The following is a 14,746-nucleotide window of genomic DNA, read 5'->3' as shown; positions in this document are numbered from 1 at the left end:
CATTTGCTGTTAGCTGGCTGGCACCTGCTGCAGAAGGGCGAGACAACATGTCTGCACCAAACCATCTGCCCGCAAGCCCAGGACAGGCACACACGTGCACATGCCCCACACCCAGGCCAACCCGATAGGCTCTGATGACCGCGGTCATCTCTCCTGAGGAGTCCTGGCCTTGGCCACCTTCAGCCCACCGTTTTCAGGGAGAGGATGTGGTCTCCGGCTCCAGGAAGCCATGCCTGCACAAGGCTGCTGTTCACATGAGCTCAGCATCTGGAAGGTTTCTCTGCGGCGCCTCAGGCCCCACCCCACCCACTCTGACCAGCTGCCACCCGGTGGAAGATGGGGCTCACCCTGGTCTGAGGGCTCCAGGAGGGGAAGATCCCACCAATTCCCAGCCGAGGCGACCCACCCAAGGATGGAGGTAGGACATATGGGCACCGTCCAGCATCTCACGGCAACCTCAGGGTCCGTGTGGGGATGTCAGGGCTGGGGAAGAACATAAAGGGCTGGCCCAACCCTTCTTTCACAGAGACGCCAGAGCCCAGAAGAGGCAAAGGGCCAACTGAAGCACGTTAGCAGCAAAGCCGAGCCCAGACTCCAAACACCCAGCTACTACCCTCGGCTCTTCCACTGCCCTCTTCTCTCTCCCACCCACCCCCCCACCCAAAGCACAGCCAGTTTGAGCCCCTCTTCTTTCCCCTCCCTCCTTCAGGAAGCTGAGCAGACAGACGCAGGGGCCCAGACCCGAGCGAGGAGCAGGATGAGCACAACTGAGTGAGGGCTCAGTTCTTACAACCAGTCGGCCCATATTACCGAGCAGCCCACCCCTGACTGGGCCCTGATGGTCTGAGCCCACAGAGGAAGGGCCTGCCCAGCGAGTGCCTGTGTGAGTCCGAGTGCAGGGGGGTGGCAGGGAGAACGGTGTGAGGGGGGGAAGCCGGGTATGAGGGAAACGGGGAGGGGCAGGGAAGCTAAGGGCAGAGTCCACTGTAGCTCTCACCTGCCCCTACCCGTGGGCACTGGGGAGCCAGGGTCCCAGCAGAACTTGCTCAGAGGGTCGCTCCTCACCTCCTTGGTCAGGCCCAGCCGCCCCAAGGGAAGGGCTGCCCTGGAGAGGCGACTTGCTTTTTGTCCCCCCTCAGGGACTGCCCTGGGCAGTGGGCAGCAGAAAGCTCGAGACAGAGAAGGAGAAGTTGTGAGCGACTTCCTGAGCGGGGCAGCCCGAGTGGAGGTTCTCACACCCCCTGGGTTTCTAAGGAGGAAGAACAGTGGGGGCGCCGAACACACAGGAACACAGGACAGGTCTGCAAACGGGCAGGAAGTTTTCCTGGAGCAAAACCCGTCAAAACAGAATTCTTTCGCTGGGTAATATTTTCCTCCCTGCCCCTGTGGCCCATACTCAAACAGGTCTGTTGTTGTTTTCATAATCTGCGAGAGGAAATCGAGCCCCTTTCGGCAGAGACTTCAGGCGCCAAACCAAATCGCTCAACAGATACTCCCAGCTGGCTTCCCCTTCCCCTCTTCCTCCGAGTGGAAAGTTTGCGGGAGACGTTCGCGTCATGCTCCCACGCGCTCCCTGCTCCTGGGGCTCTGGCCTGGGCGACGCAGCTGGGTGGCGACGGAGTGGGTCACGCCCATCGGGGTTCTGTGTGGGGAGTGGGGGCGGCAGCTAGCACGACCTGGGCACCTGGCGTGGGCCGGGCATTCTGCATATGACCTAATGTAATCTTTTTTTTTTAAGTTTTATTTATTTTTGAGAGAGAGAGAGAGAGCGCATGTGCATGAGCAGGGGAGGGGCAGAGAGAGGGAGACACGGAATCTGAAGCAGGCTCCAGGCTCTGAGCTGTCAGCACAGAGCCCGACATGGGGCTCAAACCCACAAACCATGAGATCGTGACCTGAGCCGAAGTCAGATGCTTAATCCACTGAGCCACCCAGACGCCCCTGACCTAACTTAATCTTCACAGCAACCTACTGGTGGCCCCACTTGCATGTGAGGCAACAGGCTCAAAGAGGTTGAGTAAAACTTGCCCAAGGTCACAGGTGGTGAGGGGCAGGACCCAGGTTTAAACACAGGTCTGTCTGAGTCCAAAGCTCTTCCCACTCCACTCCACGGCCTCCCTGAAACGTGCCCGGGACAGAAACCTCCCAGCAAAGCTCCGGGGGTACGGTACAGCCTAGAATGGAAGGCAGGTGTCGGAGAGCCTGGCGGCCCGGGGGCGGGGCCTGACCTGACTACACATGCTCAGATGCCCCGTGGCTGGCTGGCAGCCCCACTGTCGGAGGCACTGATCCAAGCTGGGCATCCGTGCCACCCAGAGTAGTGGAGCTCGGGGCAAGTGGGAGGGAGTCCGGGGCATCTCGGGTCCACACCTACCTTCCTGCAGCTTCACACTCTGGAGGTAGAGGGGGTTCCTCAGGACGTTGCAGCGGCCCGGCTCATCTTCCTTGGTGAAGAGCAGCAGATCCGAGTAGGCAAATAGCGTCACCTGCATCGTGAAGGAGCAAACACAAGCGTCTGTTCTGCTGTCCCAGAGGCCAGGAGCCACAGCCTCCCCAGGACGTCTGGGCAAGGGGTCCTTGTCATCTCGGGGAGAAGCAGACTATATCAGACTCTCAGTGTGGCGTCGGCCAAAGGCAGACACCTGATCCACAATCAGACTTCCCCTTCTCTCTACGGTGTTCTACACCCCCAGTCCTTATAGTGGGGAAAACAGCATAACACAAGACCCTCACCTTTGGTGGCAGATGGCCCCTGCAGGTGTCTCCACAGCCCAACACCCCCCCACCCCCAGGCCATCTTTCTGCCTAACCGCCCCTGGAATCTCCAGCCCAGTGCCACTGGCTCACTGCTGGCTTGGAGCCACCCGTGAGCTGAGGGATGTTTGCACCTTTGCTCGGATTCTCCTCTAAACATCTGGCTGAAAGAGCACAGTGCACTTGGAATCAGAAGTCCTGAGGCTCCTACCCGACTCAGGAGCCGTGAAAACTTGGTTAGGGTCCCTGAACCCTCAGCTTCGGTTTGGTCATCCATATAGACACGGGACAGCCCCTGCCCAGGTCCCTCACAGGCTTCTTTCACGAGCCCTGTGTAGACTGTGAATCGAAGCATCATGCAATGTGAGTCCTTGCTGTCACATTCCTCGCGGATAATTTTAGCTGCATTAATGCATAATCGGTTCAAGAAAAAGCCAGTTACTTACGCGCCAGTACAGACATGTATGGAACTTTTATCTCTTTTTTATGCACTAGCTGCTCCAAAAATAAAGGAGGAAGCTATTTTTAGACATTATAGGTAAACCAACAGGCATGCTCAGCATAGTTTCATGCTAAAAAAAACCCACTTGATCCCCAAATGCCACTGAAGATTACACTGCTCTCTGTTTCGTAAATCCTGCAGTGGCCTTTAGTTAAAAGCAATAAAGATCCAATTTTACATTCTCCGAAGAGGACAAAATATTATTAGTTATGTGAACTTCCCTTGGAGGTGTCACAACCTGACATGTCACTTCTCGTGGGGTAAGAAGAGTCAGCCAGAGGGCTTCGCATGCATCCCCGAAGGCCACAGCCAGCGTGTACTGGACGGTTGCTGGAGTTTAAACAGTCAACATGTTGACATTTAGCTATCAGACTGTTAACAGACCTAACAGCTCCACCTCTGATGCCCTCTCCTACAGAAATACTTACGAGGATATATTAATGTGAAACCAGAAGGATATTCTCAGCAGCATCTTTGTAATAAAAAAGTAAAGAACACAGATGCCCATCAAGAGAGGGTAGATAAAATAAATTATTCCCCCTTTCCCATGGTAGAATTGTATGCAACTGTGAAAAGAATAAAGGAAAGCTGTCCGGGCAGAAATTGCGTGGGCAGAGTGCCCACCCTGCACTATGTAAGTCAAATAGTGCAGCGTGCAAGAATGCCTCCAGTTTAGTCCAAACTTGTAAAATGGAACTGTCAATTTGTACTTTTGTCTAAAATACTCACCACCACACTCTTCACTCTGGGGAGTAGAATTTCATACATTTCTGTTTAATTTGCACTGTATTGCAAGAGAGTCTATTACTTTCGAGATTTAAAAATATATAGGGGCGCCTGGGTGGCTCAGTCGGTTGGGCATCCAACTTCGGCTCAGGTCATGATCTCACAGTCTGTGAGTTCGAGCCCCGCGTCGGGCTCTGTGCTGACAGCTCAGAGCCCGGAGCCTGTTTCAGATTCTGTGTCTCCCTCTCTCTATGTCCCTCCCCCACTCGCACTCTGTCTCCCTCTGTCTCAAAAATAAATAAACATTAAAAATATATAAATATTTTTCAAAGGACCTCTTGGCTTCTTGAGCACAGTGCAAACAGACATTTGAAGGCATCTGGGTCACAGAGACAATAGGGGTGTCCTTGAACAGGAGGCTCCCAGTGGCTCCAGCTTCTCCAGTGGGGGCCAAATACAAGAGCTCAGGAACCCTGGGCTGGGAGGGATCCTGGAAGTGACTCTTTCCAGCCCCCTTCCAGACCATAGTCCTGACCCACCACAGCCCAAAAGAAGCTCCCATCTGTTCAGTTCTTTCTTTCTGCTCAGTGCGTTTTCACTTGTAAATAACATGACTGCCTTTATTTATAGATGAGGACCCTGCAGCTCAGAGAGGTTAAGTGACCTGTCCAAGGCCACACAGCTAGGGCCATTGCCGAGGTCTAGCTGACCCCAAAGCTTTCACTATACGGAGAGGTAGCAATATGCCTACAGCTGTCCTGCCCCTGAATGTGAAAGAATCCAAACAGAGACCGAAACAGAAAAGCAAAGGAGACCAAAACTGAAGTCAAGGGAGGGGAAGAAGATGATCTAAGAGCTGAGAAGGATCTGAGGGGCTGATTCTCTGAGCAAACCTAGAGGCTTTCCCACTACAAAGAAACCTGGCAGTCACCTCCAGACCCATGGGGAAGCTGGTCAGGGAAGGGTCGGAGGAGGTGGTCTGTCAGGAACCTAATAAGTCAAAAAATGTCCCAGGCTCTGAGAGAGCTGGGTGGACGGCAACGGGAGAAGAACCACAGGCAAGGTGAGAAAGCTCCAGGCCACTACTCTGGCCCCGATTCCCAGAGCTGAGAATGTGGTCTAGACAGGAAGTGATTAAGGCATGAATGAAGAATTTCCCCAAAGGTCGGGTCAGGGAAAGGACAGAGCTGGCACACAGCAGGAGGCAGGGCAGAGGGGCAAGCGTGCCAGGGGAGGGCAGGTGGGCCTCTCTCCCAGGTCACCAGCACCGTGCTGGCCTTCCTCCAACAGAACCCACGGTGGAGTGATGCCCATCTCCACGGCCCAATTACCCCACTGCCTTCCACAAAAGGCCAGGGGGGCTGCCAGGCGTCTTCCCCACACAGGTTCCAAGGGCACATCTGTTTTCCCAGAGGGTCAAGGGTTGAGAGATTGCTTGGTTAGGAAATCCTTGCGACTTGGAGGGTCACTTCTCCCAAGCAGCCCTAATCAAGTTTTCTCTGGAGATCTTGCCTAAAGGCAGGGTTTGCCAAAAAGACCTCGGTGCCTTAGTTAATGGTAAACTCAGTGAGTCAGTGCATAAAGTGAGGGTGTGTCAATCCTGTGCCCCTGTGACCTCTAGCACAGGGCCTGACCACACAGTAGATGCTCAACAGCTCTTGTTTGAACGTGTAAGCGAGGCTACTCCAGAAGGCTGATTTGATCTCAGGGCCCATTAATCAAGTGTGTGACTTCTGGGAGGAGGTATGATGGGGGCAGCTCAGTGCAATACTGCATCAGCTCACAGACATTAGCACACAGGAGGACGCTTGGAGAAGAGATGGGAAGAACAAGGAGGAACACGCCAGGAATAAACGTGAGGGCAAGGGAGAACTCTCTACAATCTAGCACTTTCCAGGAATATAACCCATGCCTGGAGAGGCTGCCTCTACAGATCCAAAACTGGCTGGAAAGCCATCAGCTGGAAAGTTACAGGGAAGCCATCAGAACGGGCAACTCCTGAGGGCCCAATCAATGCTGCAATTCTACAAACTTATCCAAGCCCCTCGTGAATTGGTTTAGACTTTTGACCTGAAGATACCAAGATCCATGTATTTGCTTCCTAGCATATTTCATGAAAAAGACATATATTTATTTTACTTGTCTTTGTATCGCTTCTTTCAATCTTCAAAAGGGATCTCTGAGCTCTAAGGCACCAAAGATTCAGTAGACAAAGATTTTCTGGACAAACTGTGACTATAATCAGACTGTGGCTCCAACCATGTGCTTGCCAGTCTGTTTTTAAACAAACGTGCCGGAGGCAGCATGGGATCATGAAAGTGCTGCTGAGCCAGAGAACAGAGACCCTTGAGTTCCAGTAAATCTCCCTAGAGCCTCAGCTTCCTCATCTGTAGAATGGGGACAACTGCACCTCTCAAGAGGATACTGCAAGAGCTAATTTAAGATCTACTATGTAAAATGTGTGCACAGTGAGAATACACAGTAAGTGCTCAGTGTTTGAGCACCTAATGGCAAGAGGACAAACAAGAGAGCAAATCCAGACATACGTGTGTATTTCAGGATGACTGTCATTTCTGCCTTCCTCTGGGTCTTGTGGATTTACAGCCACACCTCACTTTCTGACCGTTGGCCACCTGACTTAGCTCCACCACACTTACTCACCAAGCACAGTTCCAAGTGACTTCTTGTTCCTAAAACTCAAATCCCCCCTCACCAAGACGAAGTTTTACTCTCTCACACGCAATTCAGAAGATATGCAAAGGTTCCTAAGAAAGGTCCCCATGAGGAAGCTCAAAGCCCGTGTGGGAGAAATAAGCATGTAGTCTCCCCAGGGAGTTCCCGTGAAAAAGAAAACGCTCATTTGGAACATATGAGTTCTGGTCCCCTTGTTGAACACATACACACACACACACACACACACACACACACACACACACACACACGCACACACACAAGCAGCCTCCTGCTTAGCCACAATTACACATAATGTCCCAGAATGCCAGAATGCTGAGGTTGAACAGGCCCTTAGAGACCAGCCAACCACAGCTGCCTCTAATACACATACCCTCACTGTTCAGATGAGGGCAGGGAGGGAGGACGGAGAAGTCACGAGCCAGCCAGCAGCAGAACAGGAGCTGGCTATATGCTTCCTGCCTCCTCCAAGTTTCCTGATCATTCTACCACCCCAAGCTGTCACTCAGCTCAGCCAAGCCCCACTGCCGGCCTGATGAACAGCAAGCCCCAGGTAGGCCAGTCAGATTCCAGGGCTCCAACTTCTGTGCCACACAGACTTCACAGGACTGAGCTGGCTCTGGGGATTGTGTCGGGGAGGGAGATTCCCCCAGTTAGAGATAAGCAGAGGCCGGCTCCCAGGAAGAATGGCATGATCTCCACACCCAGGCCTCGGCTGGCAGAGCTGGAGCCCAGAGGATTTGGGATTTGGGTTAGTACGGACCCAGAAAACCTGAGTAAGTGATGCTCCTTCAAAAATCCTCTTTGACTAACAGCTCTAATCTTCTTACCTACAAAGTCATTCATCACAGCTGGGGTGAACTGCCATCTCTCCTGCTCCTTGGGGGAAGTTGGCATAAACAATGGGATGTCTTGAGGGGTTGGAAAACTTTCTAACCATCAAAGATGAACCAGACAGCTTTGAGAGGTAGTGAGTTCCCCATCGCTGGTGATGTACAAGCAAAAGCTGGGTAGCCATTCGGTAAGGAGGGGGATGGAAGGGGAGAAGGGTGGAAGACTTCAGGATTTTTCTATCCTGAGACTGTACAATTCTAAGACCACCAGGAAGAGAAAAGTTAGGGGCCTGGAGGATGCTGGTGAAACCCCACCCGGGAAACACGTGTGTGAGGCTTACCTCGACAGCCTTGTTCCTCCCCTCATACAGCAGCAGCTCCTCAGACAACAGGAGTGTCCGGGCAGGGTTACAGAGATCTAAAGGCTGAAAACAATGTGAGCAGTTCAGAGAAGTCCAACGGAGATGGGGTGTGGGGAGAGGCAGCTTGCCAGAGCCAGCCACAGAGAACCCTCTCAACTGACAACGAGAAGCCTCCAGCCTCCCCCCACCCTGGGAGCCCAGACGCCCCCTCACACACAGGTGGAAACAGAAAGACAGATGCTCTTGTCCTGAGCGGAACTGGTGCTGCCACCCTCCCCACCAAGCCTCACTGTAAGAGCCACACTGTGGCAGGAAGTCCGACCACATGTTTTAGCCCTCGCAATCCTTCCCCCAGCTCCCTGACTACACTGGGCTCCAGGGCCCTGCCAGGCCCCACTCTCCTCCATCTGTCCCGTTCAGGCCTCATGGGAAAGTCCCTGCTGCCAGGCCCAGGCTCTCAGGACACCTTCCTGAGAGCCTCATGCCAGATTTGGTCACTTAAGTCCCTTCAGAGCCAGGCCAGTCCCTGCTTGAGTTAACGGACTCCTTTGCAGCCATCAGTCCCCAGGGACCAATTCCCATCCAAAATTCCTACCCACCCCAGCATCCTGCCTCATACCCACTGAGGAGCCCTTTGCCCAGCCCAGAGAAAGCTCCCTAAGATCTGGATTACCCAGCAGGACTTATTCTCTGTGAATGTATATTTGTAATGTGGCTTCCGAGTTACCTGAACCAAGCAAGGTGATGGAAGAAAGATAATGGGACAAATGTCATCTATACACAACAACCTGGATGGATCTCACAAGGAACGTGAGGCAGAAGAAGCAAGGCCCCAGAAGAGGCCAAACAAAACATGTGACCTGGGAAAGCACACGTAGATGGTAAAAGGAAGGGAGAGCCAGGAAATGACTAGTGTGGAGTCAGGCACTACGATCAGGAAGAGACATGTGCAGCCTCTGCAGTGGCAGCAACGGCCTGTAGCTGTCCCTTCGTGGACACCTGCTTTGCAATTATTCGTTACTATACTGGTTCACGCGTTGACTTGTATACTTTACAATTTAAAAGTTGTTATAATGTTTTGAAAACGAATTTTAAATTTTTTAACAAAGATCTTAAAATGAAAGTGAAAAAGAATCCCTGTGGATGCCAAGACCTTGGTGGTTCCATCCTGAGAAAGAGAAAAAATGAAAAGAAAAGGCAGGAGTCATCTGGGGAGAGGTAGGTCACCTGCCAGTGATGTGGTGCATCCTGACAAAGTGTGAGTTCTAACGTCCACTGGACAGCGACAGTCCCGGAATGGGATGCCAGGGAGACCAGAGAAGGAAGGCATGGTCAGAAATGAGGCCCTTGGGGTGGGAGGGTTGGGGCGCCTGGGTGGTTCAGTCAGTTGGGCATCCGATTCTTGATTTCAGCTCAGGTCATGATCCCACGGTCATGGGATCGAGCCCGCATTGGGGTCCGTGCTGAGCCTGGAGCCTGCTTGAGATCGTATTTCCCTCTACCGCTCCCCTGCTCTCACTCTCTCTCTCTCTCCCTCTCCAAAAAAACAAAAACAAAAATGAAAAAGAAGCCCTTGGGTCTATGTCATCTCTATCTTGCTGATGAAGAGGACCAACTAACACAATCTTTCTAGAAAGCAATTTGTCAATATATATAAAGAGTCTTTGAAAAGTTTATGACCCATGACCCTGTCATTTCACTTCTAAAGATCTCTTCCACGGAAAATAATCTGAGGGGCAGGTCACAGGCAAGGACTTTCATCACAGAGTTGTTTCCAATAGCAAAGGAAGTAAACGGAAGAATATCCAAGTAGAGAACCAGTTAAAGAAAGATGGTATGGCCAGAGAATAGAATAGTGTGCAATCACCTCAAAAGAAAGGCTCAGAGAGAATTTAGTGATGTGGGAAATGTCTGTGCTACGATTTTCATTTAAAAAAGGCAGAAGGATAGAAAAATGTGCAATGAGATCGGTTTAGCTTTCTTTCTGAAAACGCGTATATGCACACACACAAGACACCTAAATGTTCACACTGCTGGTGTCTGGGTGGTGGAAGACACGAAGGTTTGGAAATGGGGAGGAAGAGAAGGAAGAAGCAGAGGGAGAAGCAGGAGAGGGGAGATGTAAATGAATCTTGGGCCACCAGCGAATCCTGGAATCCTGGCCAGGCACGTTTGTGAAGACCAAGGAGGCCAGACAAGATGCCAGACCTCAAGGCTCTCCCTTGGCCATTTCCAAACAACAAACCACTGGATGAGCCAGAAAGCAGAAGCCTCAGCAAACAGGCCCCGTGACAATGCAACAAATAGCTGGAGTGTGCCTGCTCTGGCCCCAGAGAAAGGGAAAGTCAGGAAAGGGAGCAGGGAGAAAATCCTCCTGGTGCTCAGCTTCCCCGCCCCCACCCTCCTGGAGACCTCTGCCCCCTCAGTATAACCCCTAGAATCCTGAGCACCTGCACTCTTCTTTCCCCCAAAGGGGACCCTCCTGGAACGAGGCACCATCCCCGAACCCTGGGGCGAAGGACCCTCCTCTTTCTCATCTCCTGAGGGAGCCCATGGGGCCAGCTACTAGCTCACCTGAACAAAGACCGGGAACACCAGGACCTTGGGGGCCAGGGTGACATAGGTGCCATAGCTTGAGTGTGGGGTGTGCGGCCTCATGACCGGGCAGTTCTGGTAGTTCCCATGGCCCTTCATGGTCTGCACTGTCTTCATCAGCCGGGACTTCTTCCCCAGGCCCGTGTAGGACTTCCCTTTACTGGGACCACCTGATTCTGCGGAACAGAAATGGGGGACCATGAGCCATTTCTACCCAAAGGCATCGCTGCATCACCTGCAAAGACATCCTTTCCACAGAAACGGGGAACACAGACTCAGCCAGTCCATCAGTATTTACTGAGCATATGCTACATGCAGGGCCCTATGCAAGGTACTGGGAACAGAGCGGGGCCTTAGGCCTCAAGGAGTTCCCTCACACTCTAATGGGAGTTACACATAAACAAGGACTCAGATGGAGCTGGCAACCACCAGCTAGGCTAGGGGCACCGTCCAGTGTCCAGAATCCGAATCAGACTTACCAGTTTGGCCTCATACTTTTCAAAATTGGGAAACCTCTCCTATTTGAAAAATCAGACGAGCTGACCTCACCAGGCCCACGGTCCCACATAGAAGCATCCGTCAGTTGGACTGCCCTGTGTGTCAGATGCGCGCTCTCCCTGCCGCCACCATTCCCACAGCTCCCTAGACATGCCCAGCACAGCTCACCTGTTACATCGCCCCCCAGGTCCCACGGACAAAGGGACTGGAGGTCCAGTGGTAACCTGGGCTTCCCCAGGTTGTATGGGAGCCTTCTCTCTATTAGCCACGGGGGCGGGGACGGCCTGGCTCACGTAAGGCAGTCTACAATGAGCAGTGCACCTGCTGCCCCAGTTCTCGGGAAAGAGCGTCAGCTCTGAAGCCACATGGCTGTGCCCAGACCCCTCTCCTCTCTGCTTACTAGCTTGGTGACCTTTAGCCACTCGCTTCCCCCACCCTTAGAGACTTGCTTTCCTCCACTGCAATAATATTACCAAGTTCAATGGGTTGCTGTGAGCATTCAATGAGATGCTCCAAGTAAAGCCCCACAATGATGCCTGGAACCCGGTAAGTGCACCAGAAAAGTTAGCTGCTAACTTATTGTGGCTCTTGCTGTTGTGGTTCCTCCACTTGGAAAAGCAAGTCAGTCAGGTGCCCCACAGGCTGAAAATCCTAGGCTTCACTGCAGCCAGAAGATACTCTGGCTGGCCACCAACTCACCATTATTCTAATCAGGAAAAGGAGAGAGAGAAGGAAGCACCTTCAGGGAAGAGAGCAGAAGGCTGCCCAGCAGGGGACACTGCTGGACATACACCCCCAACGGAGCAAGCGGTAGCAAGCAGGTCTTTCTCGTGCCCTGTCCACCAGGCGGAGGCGCAAAGCACAGAGTAGCTAAAAAGTCAGGGATTCTTAGGTGTGAGCAGGTAGGAAGCCAACATCAGATCCTCCTGCTCCGCATACACCTGGGCCCCCTCCGAGGGGCTCCTGCTGCCTGGTGGGCAACTGACCTGGATGCCTGGCCCATGTCCCAGGACCCAGGTCCGTTTCCACCACTCCCCTGTCCTGGCAGCCAGGGGGCGAACAGGTGGTCTGACCCCAGCTACCTCTGGGGGAAGTTCCCCACCAACGCGAGGTCCACGGCCTCAAAGGAAAAAACTCAGTTCGGAAGATTTCACACTTATTTCCTCCGCCCACCGCATGCCCCTTCTCCCCGAGCAGGGTGAGAAAAACAAGTCAGCTCCCCCATCACAGTGACCACCCATCACAGCCATAACTTGGGGGCAGGACTCAAACCATAATAACTTAAACCACTTCCTGCCTCTTTGAGGAGTGGCTTAGAGAAGAGTAGAAAGGGTGGGGGAGGGGGACAGATGCATGGAACTAGTTAGCTAGCTCCTACTCTGGTCTGGCCATGGACCTCAGCCCCAGGGTGGTCTGTGTCCTTTGCTGAAAGAGCCCATCCTGGGTCTCAAGAACTGCACTGGATTTGAGCTGGTCAAGAAACTTGAACTTGAGCCCTGGCTCCCCCAGACTCTGGCTGTGCAACCCTGAACAGTTTCCTTCCTCCTCTGAGCTAGAGTTTTCTCCTCTGTTAAGGGGGGCTGGTGGGGGGCTCTCACAACAGGCCTGAAGGGAAAGGGCTTCATGAACGGTACCAGAGTGGGGAGCACAGGGGATTATCACAAACCCAAGCCAACAGATAATAAATGCATCGGGGCTGGCATTAGGACAGGGCCGCTGGGCCTTAAACCATACTGTGAATGAGGTCACAGGGTCAATCTGAAACTAGACAGTCTATCTGAACATGACCAAGCCTAGACCAGAGGAGGCAAAACCACACAGGGCTGACAAGTGAGGGACTGGGGCAAAACAGACCAAAATTAAAGGGTACCATTTGCTGATGCCAAAATCTGGGCCCTGAAGGTCCAGTCTCAGGCTTGTACAAGAATCTATGTCTTCCCTTCCCTAGCCTAGCTGCACACACAGGGTCATCACAGCACCTTCGCCTTGGGCCTACAGAGCCAAAAATAAGCCGTGCGACATGCCTCTGCCTTCAGGTAGGAAAAGTCTGCTTAGCCCCATTTTATAGACCAGGCAACAGCCCTGGAGTGGTTGGGTGACTTTCCAGGGACATCTGGCCAGTATATGGTACAAAGCAAGATCAATCCAACCTATGCAACAGTCATGCCTGGGAGCCCCATCTCCACACACCCTGGATCACCTGTGATAAATGGGCATCACTCTCCAAAAAGGATTTTCTAAACTATCTTTTTTAAAAAAACAGTCCAGTTTGCAACTGAGCTGCTGAGCTCTGCAAAGTCAACCCCCTTGACTTCCCACCTGCTACCTCTTAACATCCTCTGGTCCAAGCCCCGACATCGCCCCTTTTTGCTAGGACACCTGCTTCACTGACCAAACACAGTAATTACTCGGCTTTGCTCTGGCTTCTGAGGCGAGCCCTGGCAGCCATCCCACTCTGGCAGTGGAGAATCTGAGGCTGGGCCCCTTTGAAGGGCAGGGGACAATGCTGAGAGGGCCCCAGCGGCCCTGGGGAACATGCCAGCTACAAGCAGCAAGTGCCCTGGGCCTCGGAAGGGTACCAGATCCCGTTCAACTCTGGATGGCTCCATCCTGCCCCATGAAAGGAGCCTGGGCAGTCCAACCAGAGGAGGAAGCACAAGTCGGCACCGCGGTGACAGCCCCAGCCTCTGGAGAACCCCAAGTGTGTTTAAGGAAAGGTTCAGTTTCACCCTTCCTCTGAACTCCAGGACTTGGGGCCATGAAGACTTGATGGTTGACAAAGAGAAAAGATGTTCTTGTATACCAAAAAAAAACTATCGTCATGGAGAATAAACGAAGGAAGGTCAATTCTTAATACAACGCGTTCAAAAAGCCACCGTTGTTATTAACACCGTCATCATGTCCTTACTTGTCCCTCTCTCTCTCCACAGCTTTGATGACCGGGCCCTTCTTGGTTCACTAAATCTGTGGATACAGGTTGGGAGGACACCAAGAGGCATCTCTGAGGTCAAGAAGGAATCAATCCCACACCACCAGCCCACTGCTGGCAACACACCCCTCCAGCCCCCTTCCTCTGTGACCAGCCTTCCAGCCCTAGAAGCAACCAGCCAGCGTCATTCTCCTTTACTCAGTCACTCAGCAGAAATTGTACCGAGTACCTGCTGTCTGCCACACCCTGGGTCCGGCACTGGAGACTCAGAGATGGGGCGGCCCAGGCCCTGCCCTTAATGAAGTCACCATTTAGCAGTGACATCTCCATTCTAACCTAATGCGCTAAAAGCTTTTTAAGAACTCAGTGTTGAATAACTATCAGACTCCTCTCCAGAAGGAACGCAGATTCATTTCCAACAGACCAGGCCTACCCACCCGAATGGCCTACCCTGGAGAGAATGAAGATGCCTTCCATCAGCAGCTCTAGGCCTGATGGGAGCCCTTTTCCCTCCCGAAAGGCACGGGTACTTTCCCAAGAACCTGCTACGAGCCAGCATCGACTTCACGCCGCTGTTGGGGAGGGAGGCAAGGAAGCGAGTTTGCAAGCGGCTGGGAAAAGGCCCCTCTCAAGGAAGGAAGTCAACAGGTATTCCGTAGGTGCTAAAGGGCTCAAGCATAGGACCACCAGGCAAGGCTGGTCACAGCTTTCCAGATACCAGCTGGACTCCAGTCAGCTGGACCCTGGCAGGCAAGTAGGCACATTCCCTATAGGAACGCCCGGTCAGCTGCGGCACCAAGACTGGTAGGTATCTCAGGCTTCCTGGGAGAAGAACCTGGGTTTTTTGTATTTTTTT

General features: G+C 52.8%; 1 protein-coding gene across 5 annotated transcripts in view; it reads right to left on the bottom strand.

Moving 5' to 3' along the window:
• Positions 1 to 14,746, bottom strand: part of RGS3 (regulator of G protein signaling 3) — a 141,228-nt gene that overhangs the window by 66,905 nt on the left and 59,577 nt on the right. For all 5 annotated transcript variants that reach the window (XM_040482030.1, XM_040482033.1, XM_040482031.1 and 2 more), the window contains 3 exons: positions 10,443 to 10,639; positions 7,848 to 7,931; positions 2,375 to 2,486 (listed from right to left, as the gene is read on the bottom strand). In XM_040482030.1, coding sequence (XP_040337964.1) covers positions 2,375 to 2,486; positions 7,848 to 7,931; positions 10,443 to 10,639 — 393 coding nt within the window. The remainder of the gene's footprint in view (positions 1 to 2,374; positions 2,487 to 7,847; positions 7,932 to 10,442; positions 10,640 to 14,746) is intronic.

Source organism: Herpailurus yagouaroundi, unplaced genomic scaffold (assembly GCF_014898765.1).
Source record: "Herpailurus yagouaroundi ecotype Mexico unplaced genomic scaffold, PumYag 160, whole genome shotgun sequence".
Classification (NCBI taxonomy): domain Eukaryota; kingdom Metazoa; phylum Chordata; class Mammalia; order Carnivora; family Felidae; genus Herpailurus; species Herpailurus yagouaroundi.
The sequence above is the reverse complement of the archived record's forward strand: the minus strand, read 5'-3'. Positions and strand labels throughout refer to the sequence as shown.